The 16,523-nt window shown below is 51.7% G+C and overlaps 1 protein-coding gene across 2 annotated transcripts in view; it reads left to right on the forward strand.

Moving 5' to 3' along the window:
- LOC102447455 (caspase-8-like) overlaps nucleotides 1–16,523 on the forward strand; it is a 44,629-nt gene that overhangs the window by 10,571 nt on the left and 17,535 nt on the right. Inside the window, exons 2-4 of one of the 2 annotated variants that reach the window (XM_075933875.1) lie at nucleotides 4,540–4,857; nucleotides 5,494–5,671; nucleotides 6,977–7,115. In XM_075933875.1, coding sequence (XP_075789990.1) covers nucleotides 4,547–4,857; nucleotides 5,494–5,671; nucleotides 6,977–7,115 — 628 coding nt within the window. In that variant the 5' untranslated portion in view covers nucleotides 4,540–4,546. The remainder of the gene's footprint in view (nucleotides 1–4,539; nucleotides 4,858–5,493; nucleotides 5,672–6,976; nucleotides 7,116–16,523) is intronic. The other variant, XM_075933876.1, reaches the window with a different exon arrangement.

Below are 16,523 nucleotides of genomic sequence, written 5' to 3' on the forward strand. Positions count from 1 at the left end.
TGGAGTCCCTCACAGCGTGCTTCTGTCTTGACTATCCTAAACAGTTTGGTATCATCTGCAAACTTTACTACCTCGCTGCTTCCCCTTTTCTCCAGATCATTTATGAATAAGTTGAAAAGGATTGGTCCCAGGACTGACCCTCGGGGGTACACCACTAGTTACCCCTCTCCATTCTGAAAATTTACCATTTATTCCTACCCTTTGTTTCCTGCCTTTTAACCAGTTCTCAATCCAAGAAAGGACCTTCCCTCTTATCCCATGGCCATGTAATTTACACAAGAGCCTTTAGTGAGGGACCTTGTCAAAGGCTTTCTGGAAATCTAAGTATACTAGATCTACTGGATCCCCCTTGTCTGCATGTTTGTTAACTCCTTCAGAGAACTCTAATAGATTAGTAAAACAGGATTTCCCTTTACAGAAACCATGTTGATTTTTGTCCAACAAATTATGTTCTTCTACATGCCTCACAATTTTATTCTTTACTATTGTTTTGACTAATTTGCCCGGTACTGAAGTTAGACTTACCGGTCTGTAATTGCCAGGATCGCCTCTAGAGCCCTTTTTTAAAATAGTGGTGTCACGTTGGCTACCTGCTAGTCATTAGGTATGGAAGCCGATTTAACAGATAGGTTACAAACCACAGATAATAGTTCAGCAATTTCCCATTTGAGTTCTTTTAGAACCCTTGGATGAATGCCATCCGATCCCGGAGATTTGCTAACATTAAGTTTTTCTATTTGTTCCAAAACCTCCTCTAATTACACTTCAATCCGGGACAGTTCCTCAGATTCATCACCCACAAAGGACGGTGCAGATTCGGGAATCTCCCCAACCTCCTCAGCTGTGAAGACTGAAGTAAAGAAATTATTTAGTTTCTCCGCAATGGCTTTATCGTCCTTGATTGCTCCTTTTATATCTCGATTGTCTAGGGGACCCACAGGTTTTTTAGCAGGCTTCCTGCTTCTAATGTACTTAAAAAACATTTTGGTATTTCTTTTTGAGTTTTTGGGTAGCTGTTCCTCAAAATCTTTTTTTGCTTTTCTTATTACATTTTTACACTTGATTTGACAGTGTTTATGTTCCTTTCTATTTATCTCACTAGGATTGGACTTCCACTTCTTAAAAGATACCTTTTTGCCCCTCACTGCTTCTTATACATGGTGGTTAAGCCACGGTGACTCTTTTTAGGTCTCTGGCTATGTTTTTTTAATGGGGGGCCCACCTTCTGGGATTATGTGTGGGTATAACTGTCCCTGCTATTACACTTCTCTCTTTCCGTTTGATGAGAGACAATCACATTCTACACATATCCCATTGTCCTGGCACAACCAAACCCTGACTTTGCTCTAAGTTCTAATAAGTAGAAGCTGCATACCTAATTTGGTGGTCCTAATTCTTACCATTCAGGAGAACTTCTTGAACAAATGGATTCATAGACAGACAGACAGACAGAAACAAAATACAGGACTATGTAGCACTTTAAAGACTAACAAGATGGTTAATTAGATGATGAGCTTTCGTGGGCCAGACCCACTTCCTCAGATCAAATAGTGGAAGAAAATAGTCACGACCATATATACCAAAGGACAGACAGAGGAACATTTCTAACACATATAGTAATATCAGAGCTGAGGAGATCTAATATTTATTTATTTTTCTTTTATATAGGAATTAGATGTAGGGATGTTAAATATTGGTTAATTGAATAGCCGAGTAACCTCATGAATTCTCATCGGTTAGTCGACTATTCTTTAGCTCTGGAGGCGGGGCCAGTAGCCAGTGCGCTCCAGCCTCACTCCCGAGAAGACCCCTGCCACTCCATGCTGCTGCCTCTGTATCAGAGATTGTTCGTAAAATGCTAAAATATTTGTAACACCAAACAAAACATTACGGTTCTTTCAAACATTTGCAACTGGAAACTTTACTGTGCAGAAGAAAAATGCTGCTTTTCCTTTGCTTTTTAGTAGTTAACATTTAACACAGAAGTATTGTATGTGCTCCTACCCACCTCTGGCTGCCAGGTTGTGTACTTCCAGTTCCAAATGAAGTGTGTAGTGTGCGTCACTTTGGTGTTTGTAATTCCTAACTGTAGCCCAGGACTGAGAATTCCAAGGTCACTAAAGGCTTTAGGAGCACAGTGAAATGGGAGGTATGTGCCTAAACCCTCTGTGAGGTTATCTGATTAAATCCTGACCATATAGATAATTGTGGTGACCACTGTTATATACTTGCCACACTTCATAAAAGATTTGTTGCAAGTGAGGTGTTTCTGAAATGTGTATGGTTGGCTAGTTATGATTACGTTGTTTGGATGCATCTATCAGTTTTCTATTTGAAGTTATGAGTATTGGCCATGTACTTGTGTTTCCAATGTTTGCTTCTGGGAGACACTAACAGATCTGGCCAACGTATTGGGACTATTCAAGTTGAGTAGAAGTACTTGACTGACAATGGGCTGTTGAAATGCCAATCTGGGAGACACTAACAGATCTGGCCAACGTATTGGGACTATTCAAGTTGAGTAGAAGTACTTGACTGACAATGGGCTGTTGAAATGCCAATCCACATCTGACTAATAGTCATGAGAAAGTGCAGATTACCACAGCCTGGGGGATAATTTTTGATGGGGGTCCCACTGTCAAGAATTTGGTAAGTGGTCAAAGACCGCACTCGTCTATATTAATGGCGGGGACATGAGATACATCTAGACTGCACTGTACAATCAAAAAAAGATATGCAATTTGTGGCTATTTCGAAATTTGGTGCATCTACACGGTGCCAAATTTCTAAATAAAGTGCTCTTTTGAGCCATCCCTTATTCCTTGTAGGACAAGGTTTACAGGGATGGTGAAAGAGTGCATCTTCTATTTCGAAAATTTTTCTGAAATAGCGGATGCATTCCTTGGATACGGCGTTACTATTTTGGTATACTTCCAGTATCCCGACACAGCAATGCAATCTAGACGCAGCCATGGAGTCTGTGATGGAGTTTAGGGCATGGGATTGGAGTGCAGGAGGGGGTGTGAGGCTAGGGTATGGGATAAGAGGGGGTGTGAGGTTAGGGTACGGCACTGGAGTGCGGGAGGGGGTGGGAGGTTAGGGTACGGCACTGGGGTGCGGGAGGGGGTGGGAGGTTAGGGTACGGCACTGGAGTGCGGGAGGGGATGTGAGGTTAGGGTACGGCACTGGAGTGCGGGAGGGGATGTGAGGTGTGAGGGGGAGTTTGGGTGAAGGAGGGGGTTGAGCCTAGGGCAGGGGATTGGGGTGGGGGATGGGGTGCAGGGTCTGGGAGGGAGTTATGACCAGGGAAAGGCTTGAGGGGGGTACAGAGGGTTTGGATTTAGACCTGGGGCAGGAAGCTGCGGTGAGGGAGGGGTAGGGTTGCCAGGTGTCTGGTATTCTACCAGACAGTCCGGTATTTGCGCGCTGTGTCCGTTAAAAAAAAATCATAAAATACCGGACATGTGCGGAAAATACTCGGCCAGACCCCCTGCCGTCCCCCAGCCCTCCAGCTTTGCTTCCCGCCAGCCCGTTCCTCTTCCTTGTCTCCCCCGGCCAGTGCCGCTGCACCTCTCCCTGGCCCCGCCAGCTTTGTTTCCCGCCCCCCCTTCCTCCTGGCCAGCGCTGCTGCACCCTCCGCTAGCTCTCCTTCCCGCTCCCCTTTCCTCCCAGCCACCCTCACCGCCCCTGATTCCCCCCAGCTGTGCTTCCCGCCCCCCCTTACTCCCAGCCAGCTCCGCCCCCTTCCAGCCGGTACCCCCTCCCCCGATATCCCATGGCCAGCCCTGTTCCACCCGACACCCCCCCCCCCAGACCAGCCCTGCTTCCTGTTGCCCCCCCATCTCTGCCGGCCAGCCCCATTGCTGCCCCCCCAATGAAGCATGTTCAGGGTTGTTGTTGTTTTTTAATGATTACCTGGTAACTGCTAGCAGTGATTCAGGTTCTCGGGGGGGGGGTGTTTTTCTCCTCAACAACTTTGGTGTCTCCCCCCCCCCTTTTTTTTCCTTCAACAAATTTTTTCCCTGGTGTTTTTTTTTGGGGGGGGGGGGTTCAGTATTTTTCTTTCAGACATTTGGCAACCCTAGGAGCGGTGGTATGCCAGGTGCAGGTTCTGATCAGGGGGCATTTACTGGAGTAGCCAGCTCCTGGCCAGCAGCCCGGTGGGACCCTCAGGCAGGCTCCTTGCCTGCTATGGCCCCACACGCTACTCAAAGCATCCAGTGTATGTCTGTGCCATGTGCCCCTTAGGGGTGGGGGCTCGTCTGCTGCCCCCAGCACAATCCTTGCAGCTCCCATTGGCCGGTGTTGGGCAGATCCTCGGAGAAGGGGCAGGGAAGGAGGAGGAGCCAGGGTATTTGGGTTTGAGGTAAATCCTGGATTGACTTAAATTCAAAAAGTGATTTTGTGCTTAAAAAGATTGGTGACCACTGCTGTAGCAGGATCCACGTATTACAGGGCAGTTCACACGACGTATCGCCTTTGTCGCTGCGCTGACCCGTCAGTCACATTGTTCCATCATCCTCTCACTTTGTCTCTCAGCCATAAAATGAACACCGATATATACAGGCTTCTCTTCTCCATCAGCGAGGCTTTGGACTTGGAAAACCTGATGGCCCTGAAGTTTCTGAGTCTGGAGCACATCCCACAGAAGAGTCAGGAAGACATTCAGAATGCCAAGGATTTCTTCCTAAATCTCCAGAAGGGAGGACTGATAAAAGAAGATGATCTGTCTTTCTTGAAGGAGCTGCTGTTCAGAGTGAACCGCATAGACCTCTTGGCTGAAAAACTGGACTGCAACAGAGATGAAATGGAGAAGGAGCTTCAAAATCCAGACAAGGCAAAAGTTTCTCCATATAGGTAAGCAGTATGATAGCACAGGGCCTCTAGGGCGTAAGAGGCCCAGATAAAGGGTCCTGATATGTCCAAGTTCATTCTTGTCTCCTGCCTCAGTTGTCTTCCACTTTATCTCCCACACATGCAAATCCCAGGAGAAGTTTATACTTTGCAAGCTGGCCTTGTATGCCTGGCACTCTTATGGACGGGTATTCAGCTCTGTGCTCTGATGCTGTTGATTACGTCCTCAATACTATTCCAACAGAAGTGACATTTCCCATTTTCCTTAAAGGCACCCAGCCTCTAAGAAGATTTTTTTTCTCCTGGAAATTCTCTCACAGTATTGAATTAGAACCAGAGAGGAGTGAGGCAGGTTTTAGCCCAAAGAATGGCAGCGCCTTAACTTGATTATTTGGATGCCTACGTGTGCTGTGTTCTGGGTTCTTCCTGGAAGCCCCGGGGTGCTTCTGAGAGTAACTGTTTTCGTTGTGGATGGCTCTGATGGGTCCGCTGATGTTGCTCACAGCCTTAGCTTTCAAAGATGTTGTACATAGCAGTGATAAGGAGGAAGCAAACCCCTCCCTGGTAGAGATGCCTGACCGCTTTTAGGTAATTCCCATTTTGATTAACTTGCTTCCTTTCACATTCCCTTTTTGTCAGGCAACTACTTTACCAGATCTCAGAAGAAATAACCAGTGAAGAAGTTGCCAGTGTCAGATTCCTGCTGCAAAAGGAGTTGCCGAAGAAGAAGCTTCAGGACAATGCTGTAAGAGTACTTGATTGTGGTGGTTCTTTGCGCAGAGCTGGTTGGGACCCTCTGGCTGAGCTACCGCTTAAGGTGACATAAATTATGCTGCTCACAGGTGTGAATTAGTCATCCCCCTGAGCAACCTGATTTACCAACTCAGTAGTGTCCACACTGGCGCGTAAGTCGGTAGGACGGCTTCTCCCTCTGAGGTGTAGGCTGCTACCACTTGCAGGGGCTGGAGGAATTAAGCTGACAGAAGAGAGCTCCTGTTGGCTTAGAGTGGCTATGCAGAGAGCTTACAGGAGTGCTGCTGCAGGGTCTCCAGGGAAGCCAGCCCTTAACTTTGTCTGACAAGAAGGTGCATGTAAATCCCAGCCTGAAGGGGAGATGGCTCGTGATAACATTCTCTGGTACCGAGGAAGTGAGATGGACTCCATTAGGAAATGGCCCTTCTTTATGACTCCTTTCCACTATTTCATTCTCTCCCACATTCTCATTGTCTTATCCCCATCCCTCTGCCTCTCCTCTTCTCTGCCCACTGCTTTCAGGAGGAGGATGTGGTCTGGAGGAAAAAGCATCGCGTTTGGGAGTCAAGCAGTCCTGCTTGTCATCTTCACTCTGCCAGTGACTCATGTGGTCCTGGGAAATTCACTTGACCTTTCTGTCCTGTTACTGATTTGTAACATTGGACTAATGATACTTGCTCAGTTGCCTCTCGTGGTGCGGTGACAGTTCAATAGTTAATGTCTGTAGAATGCTTTGGGGATAGAAATTGCTATGACAATGCTACATACTATTAATAAGCACCCGTCCTGAGCTCATTGGCAAGGCCTCTGTGCTCTGCATTAAAACACTCGCTAAAAACCCCAAATCTGCGATGGTCCCTATGGGAATCTGAGGAGTCATTTGGAATAATTTATGTAATAGAAAACCTCTATCAAGTGTGACTCTGTTGTTTTTTAAACTCCATCTAACTTACGCAACCTGGAATAAGAGATGCATGCAATCAGATTTATACCACACTTTGTATGCTTGTTTAGTTTACTTTGGTCAATTATTTGGATTAGTCTTAAACTGGTTTAGCTTATCTTCATGCATGTTTTGCACTGGTATAATAAAATCTGTTTTGGTACATATGTGCAGAAAAGCAATGTCTTAAAATTCCCTGTTAGCTTAATTTATATTTCCATGAGGTGGGTAATTCACACCTTGACACTACCACCTTCGGATTGGGTGTATTCTTTCCCTATCTCTCCCATTTTTCTCTCTATATCTGTCTTCAGCCTGTCCTTTGTTCAGATCAGGGATATTGCCTTCCTTTTGGTCTGAAAAATGCCTACTGTGTTGGCATGCTACCTGAAACTCGTACATAATAATACTTCTTTTTCCAAACAGTCAATACTGAAGCTCTTTACAGAAATGGAAAAAGCTGGGATAATGAATGAAACCAAACTGACACTGCTGAAGAGTATTTTACAGGAAGTGAGACCTGACCTGGCACAAAAAATGAATACCTATGAATTAACAACACAGGGTAATGATTTTAAACTCTCCATTTGAATACAGTACCAGGCTGGTGTTTTTTTGACTGAGCTCCAAGGAGCGGTGATGAGGGAGACATTAGCTGTAGTCTGCCCCCTTAGCAGCTGTTGCAAAATTGGCCTGGATAGTATTATTTCTCCCAATCTAGCTTGTAAATGTCTATAGCAGCAAGATCTGCACTGCTTTTATTTCCATTGGGAGACTAGTCTGTAGACTTACATGTCGGTGGGTTGCTAGGCTACTGTCTCCGTCAGCTAGTGCCAGGAGAAAAAGGGAAAGGTTTGGAATGGAGGCATTTTAACTCAAGTCCGTGCTCGTATGCTTCAAAACAGAAGTTGGGACACTTCCAGCTACTGTCTTCCAGTTACTGTGTTCTTGATGGGCTTTGGAGCTCAGCGTGTTTGCTTGACAGGCCTAACCTTCAGGCAATGGCTCAGGAGAGGCATCTGGCAGCCAGGAGACAGTGAGGATACACAGATGATTTTTTTTCATAGTGGGTTCTTATTTGCATTTGGCTTTGCCATGTGTGTGTCTCTGTGGCACCCTGGATGGCCCTCAGAGCACTTGAACTCTTTCTCCAAGCCATTCTCATCAGGTACTTGTGAGGGTTCACCTGTTTGGAAGGTGAGCCTTCCTGTAGAGCAGATAATGGTTCTGGGACAGAAAGTGGCTGCGTCTAATTCGGACTATAAAAATGTTCCCGCCTGTGGTAGCTCCTATAGCCAACAAACCACACTCAACTGGACAAATTTCCACATTGTTCAAGCCAACTAGCGCCACACAACCAGCCCAAGAGCCACATGTGGCTAGTGTGTTGGACACCACAGGCATAGACGCTCTCCATTGCTATCTCTAGAGGCATTGCAACAGTGGGAGATTTCCAGGTATTTCTAGTGTAGACAAGTGGGCAACAGAAATGGCCAACCTGTCAAAGGGTTAATCCATCAGTAGGAGGGTGTAAAGGGAACACATTGCAGGAGGGGAAGAGAAGAGATTCGTCAGTCACTAATGGCAAGAAGAATCTCCTCCAGCATCTAAATATGTAACCTCAAGGGAGCTCTTCTTCAGCAGGACTTGCTGCCCAGGCTGTTTGTCCTTTAAAGCTTCAAGGTAGTTTCTGTGGAAGGCTAGGTTGTAGCTAACTTGATGGGGGTCTTGCTGCACTAAAGACCTCTAGGATAGCCTAGGCTGAATTTGTCCCTCATTCTTCTTGTCTTTTAAAAGTTCAGCCCCAGAAGAATTGATCACAAGCTTGGAATGTGCCTTTCAGAGCCTGACAATCACCAAAGGTATTTTGTATGGCTGTCAAGCGATTTGAAAAATTAATTGTGATTAATCGCACTGTTAAACAATAATAAAATACATTTTCAAATATACTGATTTCAATTAGAACACAGAATACAAAGTGCACGGTGCTCACTTTATATTTATTTTTATTATAAATACTTGCCCTGCAAAAAACAAAACTATTTTTCATTTCACCTAATATTAGTACTGTGGTGCAATCTCTTTAGCATGAAAGTTGAACTTGTAAATGTAGAATTATGTACCAAAAAACCCTTCATTCAAAAACAAAACAATTTAACACTCTAGAGCAGTGTTTCCCAATTGGTGCTCTGGGGAACCCTGGGGTTCCGCGAAGCAAAACGAGGGGTTCCGCGAGGAGCTGGCACTCCCCTGCCCCCTCTGAAAGAGAGAGAGCCGGCTAGCCAGCAGAGGCAGGGGCGGTGAGTTGTATGGGCTCGTGGTGCCCATGCTCCACCAATATTTGGAGCTGGAGCGGGCCCCAGCCCCAGCCCCAGCCCCAAGCATCCTCCCACCCCGGCCCCAGAGCGTCTCTCCCCCAGCCCTGTCTCCGTCCCTGTCCTGTCCCTACCGTGCGCAACCTTCACTGAGCTCCCCCTTGCCAGCTGCTGCTGCCTTACGCGGCATGCTCAAACCGGTGGGCAGGGAGACGCCCGGGCATGACGTAATGTCACGGCCCGGGATTTTAAAAACTGCTGGGTGCTGCGTTGAGCCACGCAGCTGAGCTGCGGGTTCCGAGTCCAGGGACAGAGCGCAGACTCCAGCCCTGCAAAGTGGAAGGCAGAAGGTAGGGGAAGGGGAAGGGCTGGGAGAGGAAGGGGCTTGTGTGAGGGCGGGGAGAGGGGGAAGAGAGGGGAAGGCACCAAAGGGACAGGGCAGAGGAGAGACAAATGCCAGGGGGCCAAGTGCAGACAATGAGGAAAAAGTCAGGAGGGGAGGTGTCAATGGGAGGGGGACAGGGTGATGCTGGGAGGGGAGAGGGTAAGGGTATTGGGGGCTAGAGGGGGGAGAGGGAGGTGTGGGGAGAAGGCTTGAAAGAAGGGGTGGGCATGACGAAGGCCAGGATGGAGCAAGGCATGTGAGAGGGGAACGGGGGCATGAGGGTTGTGAGGGGGTGAGCATCAGGGAAAAAGAGGGCAAAGGGGGCAGGGGCAGTGAGGGAAGGAGGAGGCAACAGGAGGGTGCAGGAGAAAGAGAAGGTGCAAGTGCCAGGGGATTCTGGGGGTGAAGCAGAAGAGCAGACACCTGCAGGGGAGGGACCAGCACCAGAGGAGAGACGCAGGGCAGGTGTGTAGAGGGAGGTGTTAGAAGAGGGGATGAGAAGGGGTAGCTCACATGATCAGAGTGGGGCTACTGGAGGAGTGGGCACAGCGGGGAGAGAAGGGCTGGTGGACAGGTGCAAGTTGCAGGAGAGCTGAGGGCAGTGAGAAGGGCAGGAGTCAGGACTGGCAGTTGTGCAAGAGTTCTTGTGCAAGAGTATGTCCACACGGCCATGTGCGAGCTGTGCTTTTGCACAAGAGCATCTATGGCAGTGTGGATGCTCTCTTGCCCAAGAAAGTGCAGATGGCCATTTTAGCCATACGGCTTTCTTGCGCAAGAAATTCATGTTGCTTGTCCACACTGGCCTCTTGCGCAAGAACCGTTGCGCAAAAGGGCTTATTACCGAGCGGGAGCATCATCGTTCTTGCACAAGAAGCCCTGATTTCATACATGAGAATGTCAGTGTATTTGCGCAAGAGCACATGGCCAGTGTAGACAGGCAGCAAATGTTTGTATGAGAGCGATCGCTTTGGTGCAAGATCGCGCCAGTGTAGACACAGCCAAGGGGAGGGAGGGAGAGGGGCAGGGAATCAGTACTGGCTCAGCATGTCTGCATGGTTTGGGGGAAGGTGCAGGGAAATTGAGCTCAGCTGGGTTACAGAGTGGGGAGGTCTGGGGAGCTGGGCTGGGCTGCGGGGTGTGTGTGTGTGTGGAGCTCAGAGCTCAGTTTGGCTGCAGGAGGAGGGAGGTGCCGGGAACTGGGGCTAGACTCAAGGGGAGGAAAGGGCAGGGAATTGGTGCTTGGCTCAGCAGTTTTGTGGGGCTTGGGGGAGGTGCAGGGAAACGGGGCTCAGCTGTGCTGTGGGGGAGGCATGCAGGGAACCAGTGCAGGGCTCAGATGGGCTGAGGTGGATGGGGGAGGGCATACGGAGCAGACGGGCAGCTCAGCTGGGCTGTGAGGGGCTGCAGGGAACTGGTGCTGCACTCCATTGGATTGTGGGGGATGGTTTTGGGGGAGGTGCAGGGAACCAGCAGGGGTGGGCAGCTCAGTTGGGTTGCAGGGGATGGAGGTGCAAAGTAGCCTAGTGGGGGGAGGGGAGCCAGGAGCCCTGAAATGACCTCCCCTTGTCCAAAAATCCCTCATCTGGGACCAGTCAGGTCCAGAGGGTGCCAGATCAGGGAGGTCCAACTCCTACCCAAGTCCCGTCCTTGCACCCTCCCTCATAGCCAGACACCGTACCCCCAATCTGCTCCTGCTCCCTCCCCCTGGCCAGACACCCTACATCCAGCCTGCTTCTGCACCCTACCTACCACTCAGACCTTGACCCCTTCCGCCGCCCCACCTCCTTCCCAGATCCTGCACCCCATCCCTATCCCGGTCCTCGGCAGCCCTGCCATCCACCCTAGCACCACTCTGGCCCTGACCCCAGCACCCTGCCACCCACGCTAGCACCCAGCTGCACCCTGTTCCTTGTCCCAGCACCCTGCCAGTCACCCTAGTGCCCAGCAGGACCATGTCCCTGACCCCAGCACCCTGCCACCTGCCTGCCCCAGCACCTTGCCCCAGTACCCCGCCACCTGAGCCAGCATCCTTCCACCCAGCAGCACCCTCTCCCCAGCACTTTCACTCTGTCCCCTACCCCCACCAGCACATTTGGGACCACATTAGTGAGGCTTGGGGTTTTTTGGAGGGTTGTTGGGTTTTTTTTGCATCTCACTTGTGTGGCCCCAACTGACTTTTCTGTGGGTCAGTGACTTTGACTCAAAACAGGTTCCTCACCCCTCTCATACATAAAGACAATGCTAAAACCTTTTGAGTTTGACATAATATTTTATTTAAAAATGAAGCCAGGCCAACAAGCCCCCAATTGGGGCCAAACCCCCATCTCACTGCAGCATCATAACACTCCTGCACCACCTGACCCCAAATCTGAGCCTATCATACACTGGAACCCCCTGTCCTGAGCCTCTTACATCCCCAAACACCTGCATCCCCACATCCTCAGTCTTCTGCCACAACACTCCTGCACCATCCACACATGGCAAATCTGTGTCCTGAGCCCATCATACTCACAACCTTCTTGCCCTGAGTCCCTCACATATCCAGCCCAAACTCCTGCACCCTCACATCCACAAGCCCTGGCTTGCTCAGCACCCCAACCTTCCACCTGAGCCCAACACTCCCCAGCCTAGAGCCCCCTCCCCGAGCCAACAGCCCCTTCTCCTGCATCTAAATTCCCTCCCAGAGCTTGTATTTCTCACCCCTTCCCACACCCAAATCCCTCATTCCCACCCCACACATCCTGTCTCAATCTAGTGAGCGTGTATAAGGTCTGAGGATAGCAAGTGATGGAGAGGAGGGGAACAGAGTGGATAAAGGCCTCAAAGAAGGAGTGTGGGGGGGGGGGTCTTGGGGAAGGAATGTGATTTTCATGTATTAGTGGGCCCCCCCCCTTTTTTTTTTTGCTTGACAAACCTAGGAGTTCCTTGAAATTCGGAAAAGCTGAAAAGGGTTCCTCGGCCAAATAAAATTGGGAAACACTGCACTAGAGCCTACAAGTCCCTTCAGTCTGACTTCTTGCTCAGCCAATCGCTCAGGCAAACAAGTTTGGTTACAATTAGCAGAAGATAATGCTGCTTGCTTCTCGTTTACAATGTCACCTGAAGGTCAGATCAGGAGTTTTGCATACAGGGCCATCCCCAGGCATATGCAAAATACGCAGCTACATAGGGCACCTGAAAATTTTGGGCATCAAATTTTTGGATGCCCCTACACAGCTGCATATGGTTGTATGACTAAGTATGGCCCCATTGCCTCCGCTGCAGCCTGCAAGGAGGGGAGCCCCAAGCCCCATGGGCCCCAGCTGTTTGTGGGAAGCCCCAAGTCTCTGCTACAAGTTGCACGGGGAATTTTGGAGGAATTACATTGTTTTGTTTTTGAGCGTAGCTACGTACCAAAAAAAATTCTACAGTTGCAAGTTGCACGTTTACTCTAAAGAGTTTTTACTACAGTACATGTCTGAGGCGAACCGAAAGATACAATTTTCTGTCATTTTTACAGTGCAAATATTTGTAATCAAAATATTACGTGAGCACTGTACAATGTGTATTCTGTCTTGTAAAAAATCAGTCTATTTAAAAATGTAAACAAACATCCAAAATATTGAATAAACTTAATTTGGTATTTTATTGTGAAACAGTTTGATTAATCACACCTCAGAAACGCTTGCCTAGGAACCTATCCCTGCCACAAAACCTGTTGCCAATTGTGTCCACATATCTATACAAGCAACGTCATCACAGAAGCTAGCCACAGAAGCCACAATATGAGTTCATCCTCCTGCACATCCACTAATGCAGGGCTGGCCAAAATATGTCCTGGGGGCCAGATCCAGCATGCCAAGCCACAGGATCTGGCCTGTGGACCCCCCTGCCGGGACCCTCAGGCACACGCAGCTGCCACAGTTTAAAACACAGTCCCTGTGTGACGTAGTGGGGGTACTTGCTGGGCTGTGGTGACCCCTGCTGTCTGGAGCAAGACCCAGCAGGGAAAACCTCACTAGGCAGAGGTAAGGCCAAACTTGTTAAACCAGTGGCCAGACACCCCCCATGGAGAGGAACAAAGGAAGGTGAATGCGGCCCTGGCTGGGGGGGCAGGGCTGGAAGTGGGTTAGTTGGTTGGTGGCTGTCTGTGAGGATGGATGAGACAGCCTAGGGAGAGGAGCTGGAGTTTAGGGGCCCAGTCTCCCCCATCTCAAGGGGGCCTGAGGCATCCTAGCCCAGTTCCTGTAACCAGATTACATCTGTGCTGCGCTGTGCTGGAGGAGCAATAAACCACCCTCAATTCCACTGGCTGGTACAGTCTGTTTGTGCCATTTCGGGGTGCAGGAGACGGGGAACCCCCAACGTGCCGTCACACTGGTGTCAGGGGTGGGATGCACTGCACCCCGTGGATGAAGCTCCCAGCGGCAAGCGACAAGGCGCAGTAGAAGCAAGAGCCCTGGAGTCAGGCGTGCTGGAGACAGAGCGAAGCGGTTCCTGGGAATCGTGGGGCGCTGCAGCACTAGACTGGTGAGTCTGCACCAAGGGGACCAGCGGGCAGATGGCCTACGCCCGACTCTTGAAGGCAGAGCTGGTGGGGCTGTGCAGAGAGAGGGGCTTGCCTGTGCGGAAAGCAACCAAGGCCCAGCTGATTACCCAGCTGGAAGAGAATGACCAGCCACGGGGCCAGGATCTTGTCCCCAGGGGAAGCAGCCAGACCCCACCTGAGAGTGTGTCAGGCTCAGAGAGGGGGAGGAGCGCTGGAACCCACCGGAGAGATGAGACAGCGTCTCCCGGGAGGCCTGCAAGCCGTAGCCCATCTAGGGCAGGGGCCAGCCCAGCGGAGCTGCGGCGGCTGGAGATCCAGCTGCGGATGAAGGAATTGGAAGTACAGGACCGAGAGAAGGAGCGCCAAGATCGAGAGAGGGACCGCCAGGATCGAGAGAAGGAGCGCCAAGATCAAGAGAGGCAGCGACAGCATGAGCTGGCCATGGCAGAGCGGAGAACCTGCGGGACCCCGGCTGCGCCAAGAGTGGATGGGCCCCAGAGTCCCGGGGATGCCAGGCGCTTGGAGAGGCTCACGGTGGCCCAATTGAAGGACGTGGGCGACATAGACGGGTTCCTCAGCTCCTTTGAGAGGGCCTGTGGGCTGCAACAGGTCCCCCCAGCTGACTGGCTGCAGGAGCTCATCCCCGCACTGAACCAGGAGGCGGCCGGAGTGCTCAGTCAGCTGGAGGACCTACAGCCAGGGGATTACAACCGAGTCAAGGAGGCCCTGCTGCACAAGTTCGGGCTGACCCCCGAGATGTACAGGAAGAAGTTCCGGGGGGTACAGAAAGGGCCACGGGAGACCTATGTGGATCTGGCCTCCCGCCTGGCGCAATACTGCCGCAAGTGGGTCTCAGGAGTCGGAGCCCAGACCGCAGAGGAGCTGCTCAAGCTGGTCATGATGGAGCAGTTCTATGAAGCGTGCCCACCCAAACTGAGGCTGTGGCTCAAGGACCGGAGACCAGAGAACCCCCAGGAGGCCGGGAGACTGGCGGATGAGTTCATGGAGAGCCGGTCCGGGGGTGAACGGGAGTCCCGGAGAGAAAGAGAATCGCGCAGAGACCGGTTCTCGGCGGAGCAACGGAGAGAGACACCTCCGAGGCGAGCCCCAGGGACCAGGACCAGTCATCGATACCCCAGAAAACCAGCCAGGGCCCGGGCAGAGCCGACCCGAATGGGCCCACAGAACCTAACTTGCCATCGCTGTGGGCAACGGGGCCACAAGAGGGCTCAATGCACCAGGCGCAAGAACAGGTCCCATGACCTGGGACGTTCCAGGGTTAACTGGCTGGGGCGGGAGGAAGGGCCGGCTGCCCCAGTGGCAGGGGCTGGCCGGCAAACCTCCGCTCGGGGAGGGGGGAAGGATGCTCAGTGCACCTCCCCTGGGAGGTCTGACCCTCGGGAGACAGATTTATCCGTGCACCGGGTGGGGGCGGGGCGGCCCCTACGGAGGGACTGCCTCGTACCCCTGGAGGTGGATGGCAGGAAGGTGACGGGTTTCTGGGACACGGGGGCGGAGGTGACGCTGGCCCGGCCCGATATAGTGACCCCAGACCGTATGCTACCCGACACTCAGCTGACACTGAGGGGCATAGGCGGCACCCCCTTTAAGGTACCCGTAGCCAGGGTGCATCTGAAATGGGAGGCCAAGGAGGGCCCCAAGGAAGTGGGGGTGCACCCGCACTTGCCCACCGACGTGCTAATGAGGGGTGACCTAGAGGAGTGGCCAGACGGACCCCACAGGACGCTGGTCACCACCCGTAGCCAGAGCAAGCGAGGGGCTTGCGGCCCGGAACTCGAGGAGGTTCCCCAACAGGGGGCCCAGGGCCCCGTCCCAGTAGACCTAGAGTTGGACCTAGGCAGTGGGGGGAACCACGGCCCTGTCCCAGCCCCAGCCGCTGAATTCCAGGCGGAGGTGCGAGCGGATCCCTCCTTGCAGGCCCTGAGGGACCGGGCTGACCTGGGTGCCGCTCAACCCCTAGGAGGAGATTGCCAGGAGAAGTTCCAGTGGGAGAGGGGATTTCTGTACCGGGAATGGCTTTCCCCCGGGACGGTAGGCAAGTGGGGGCTCCAGCGGCAGCTGGTGGTTCCCCAAAGGTATCGCCGCAAGCTGCTACACCTGGCCCATGACATCCCGTTCTCGGGACACCAGGGGATCCGGCGCACGCGGCTGAGGCTGCTCCAAAACTTCTATTGGCCGGGGATGTTTGCAGCTGTCCAGCGGTACTGCCGGTCCTGCGACTCCTGCCAACGAGTGGGGAAGGCCCAAGAAAGGAAGAAAGCTGCATTGAGACCCCTGCCCATCATAGAGGAGCCTTTCCAGAAGGTGGCGATGGATATTGTGGGGCCCTTCAACAGAGCGACCCGGACAGAGAAGAAATACATCCTGGTGGTGGTGGACTTCGCCACCCGCTACCCCGAGGCCGTGGCCCTGCCCTCCATCGAGGCAGACACGGTGGCAGACGCACTGCTGACCATTTTCAGCAGGGTGGGGTTTCCCCAGGAGGTTCTCACGGACCAGGGATCCAACTTCATGTCGGCCCTGCTCCGGTGCTTGTGGGAGAAGAGTGGGGTGCAACACACCTGGGCCTCGGCGTATCACCCCCAGACCAACGGGTTGGTGGAGAGGTTCAATGGGACTCTGAAGCAGATGCTACGGACCTTTATGCACAAACACCCGCAGGACTGGGACAAGTACCTACCCCACCTGCTGTTTGCGTACAGGGAAGTGCCCCAGGAGTCCACG

Source organism: Pelodiscus sinensis, chromosome 7, assembly GCF_049634645.1.
Source record: "Pelodiscus sinensis isolate JC-2024 chromosome 7, ASM4963464v1, whole genome shotgun sequence".
NCBI classification, from domain to species: domain Eukaryota; kingdom Metazoa; phylum Chordata; order Testudines; family Trionychidae; genus Pelodiscus; species Pelodiscus sinensis.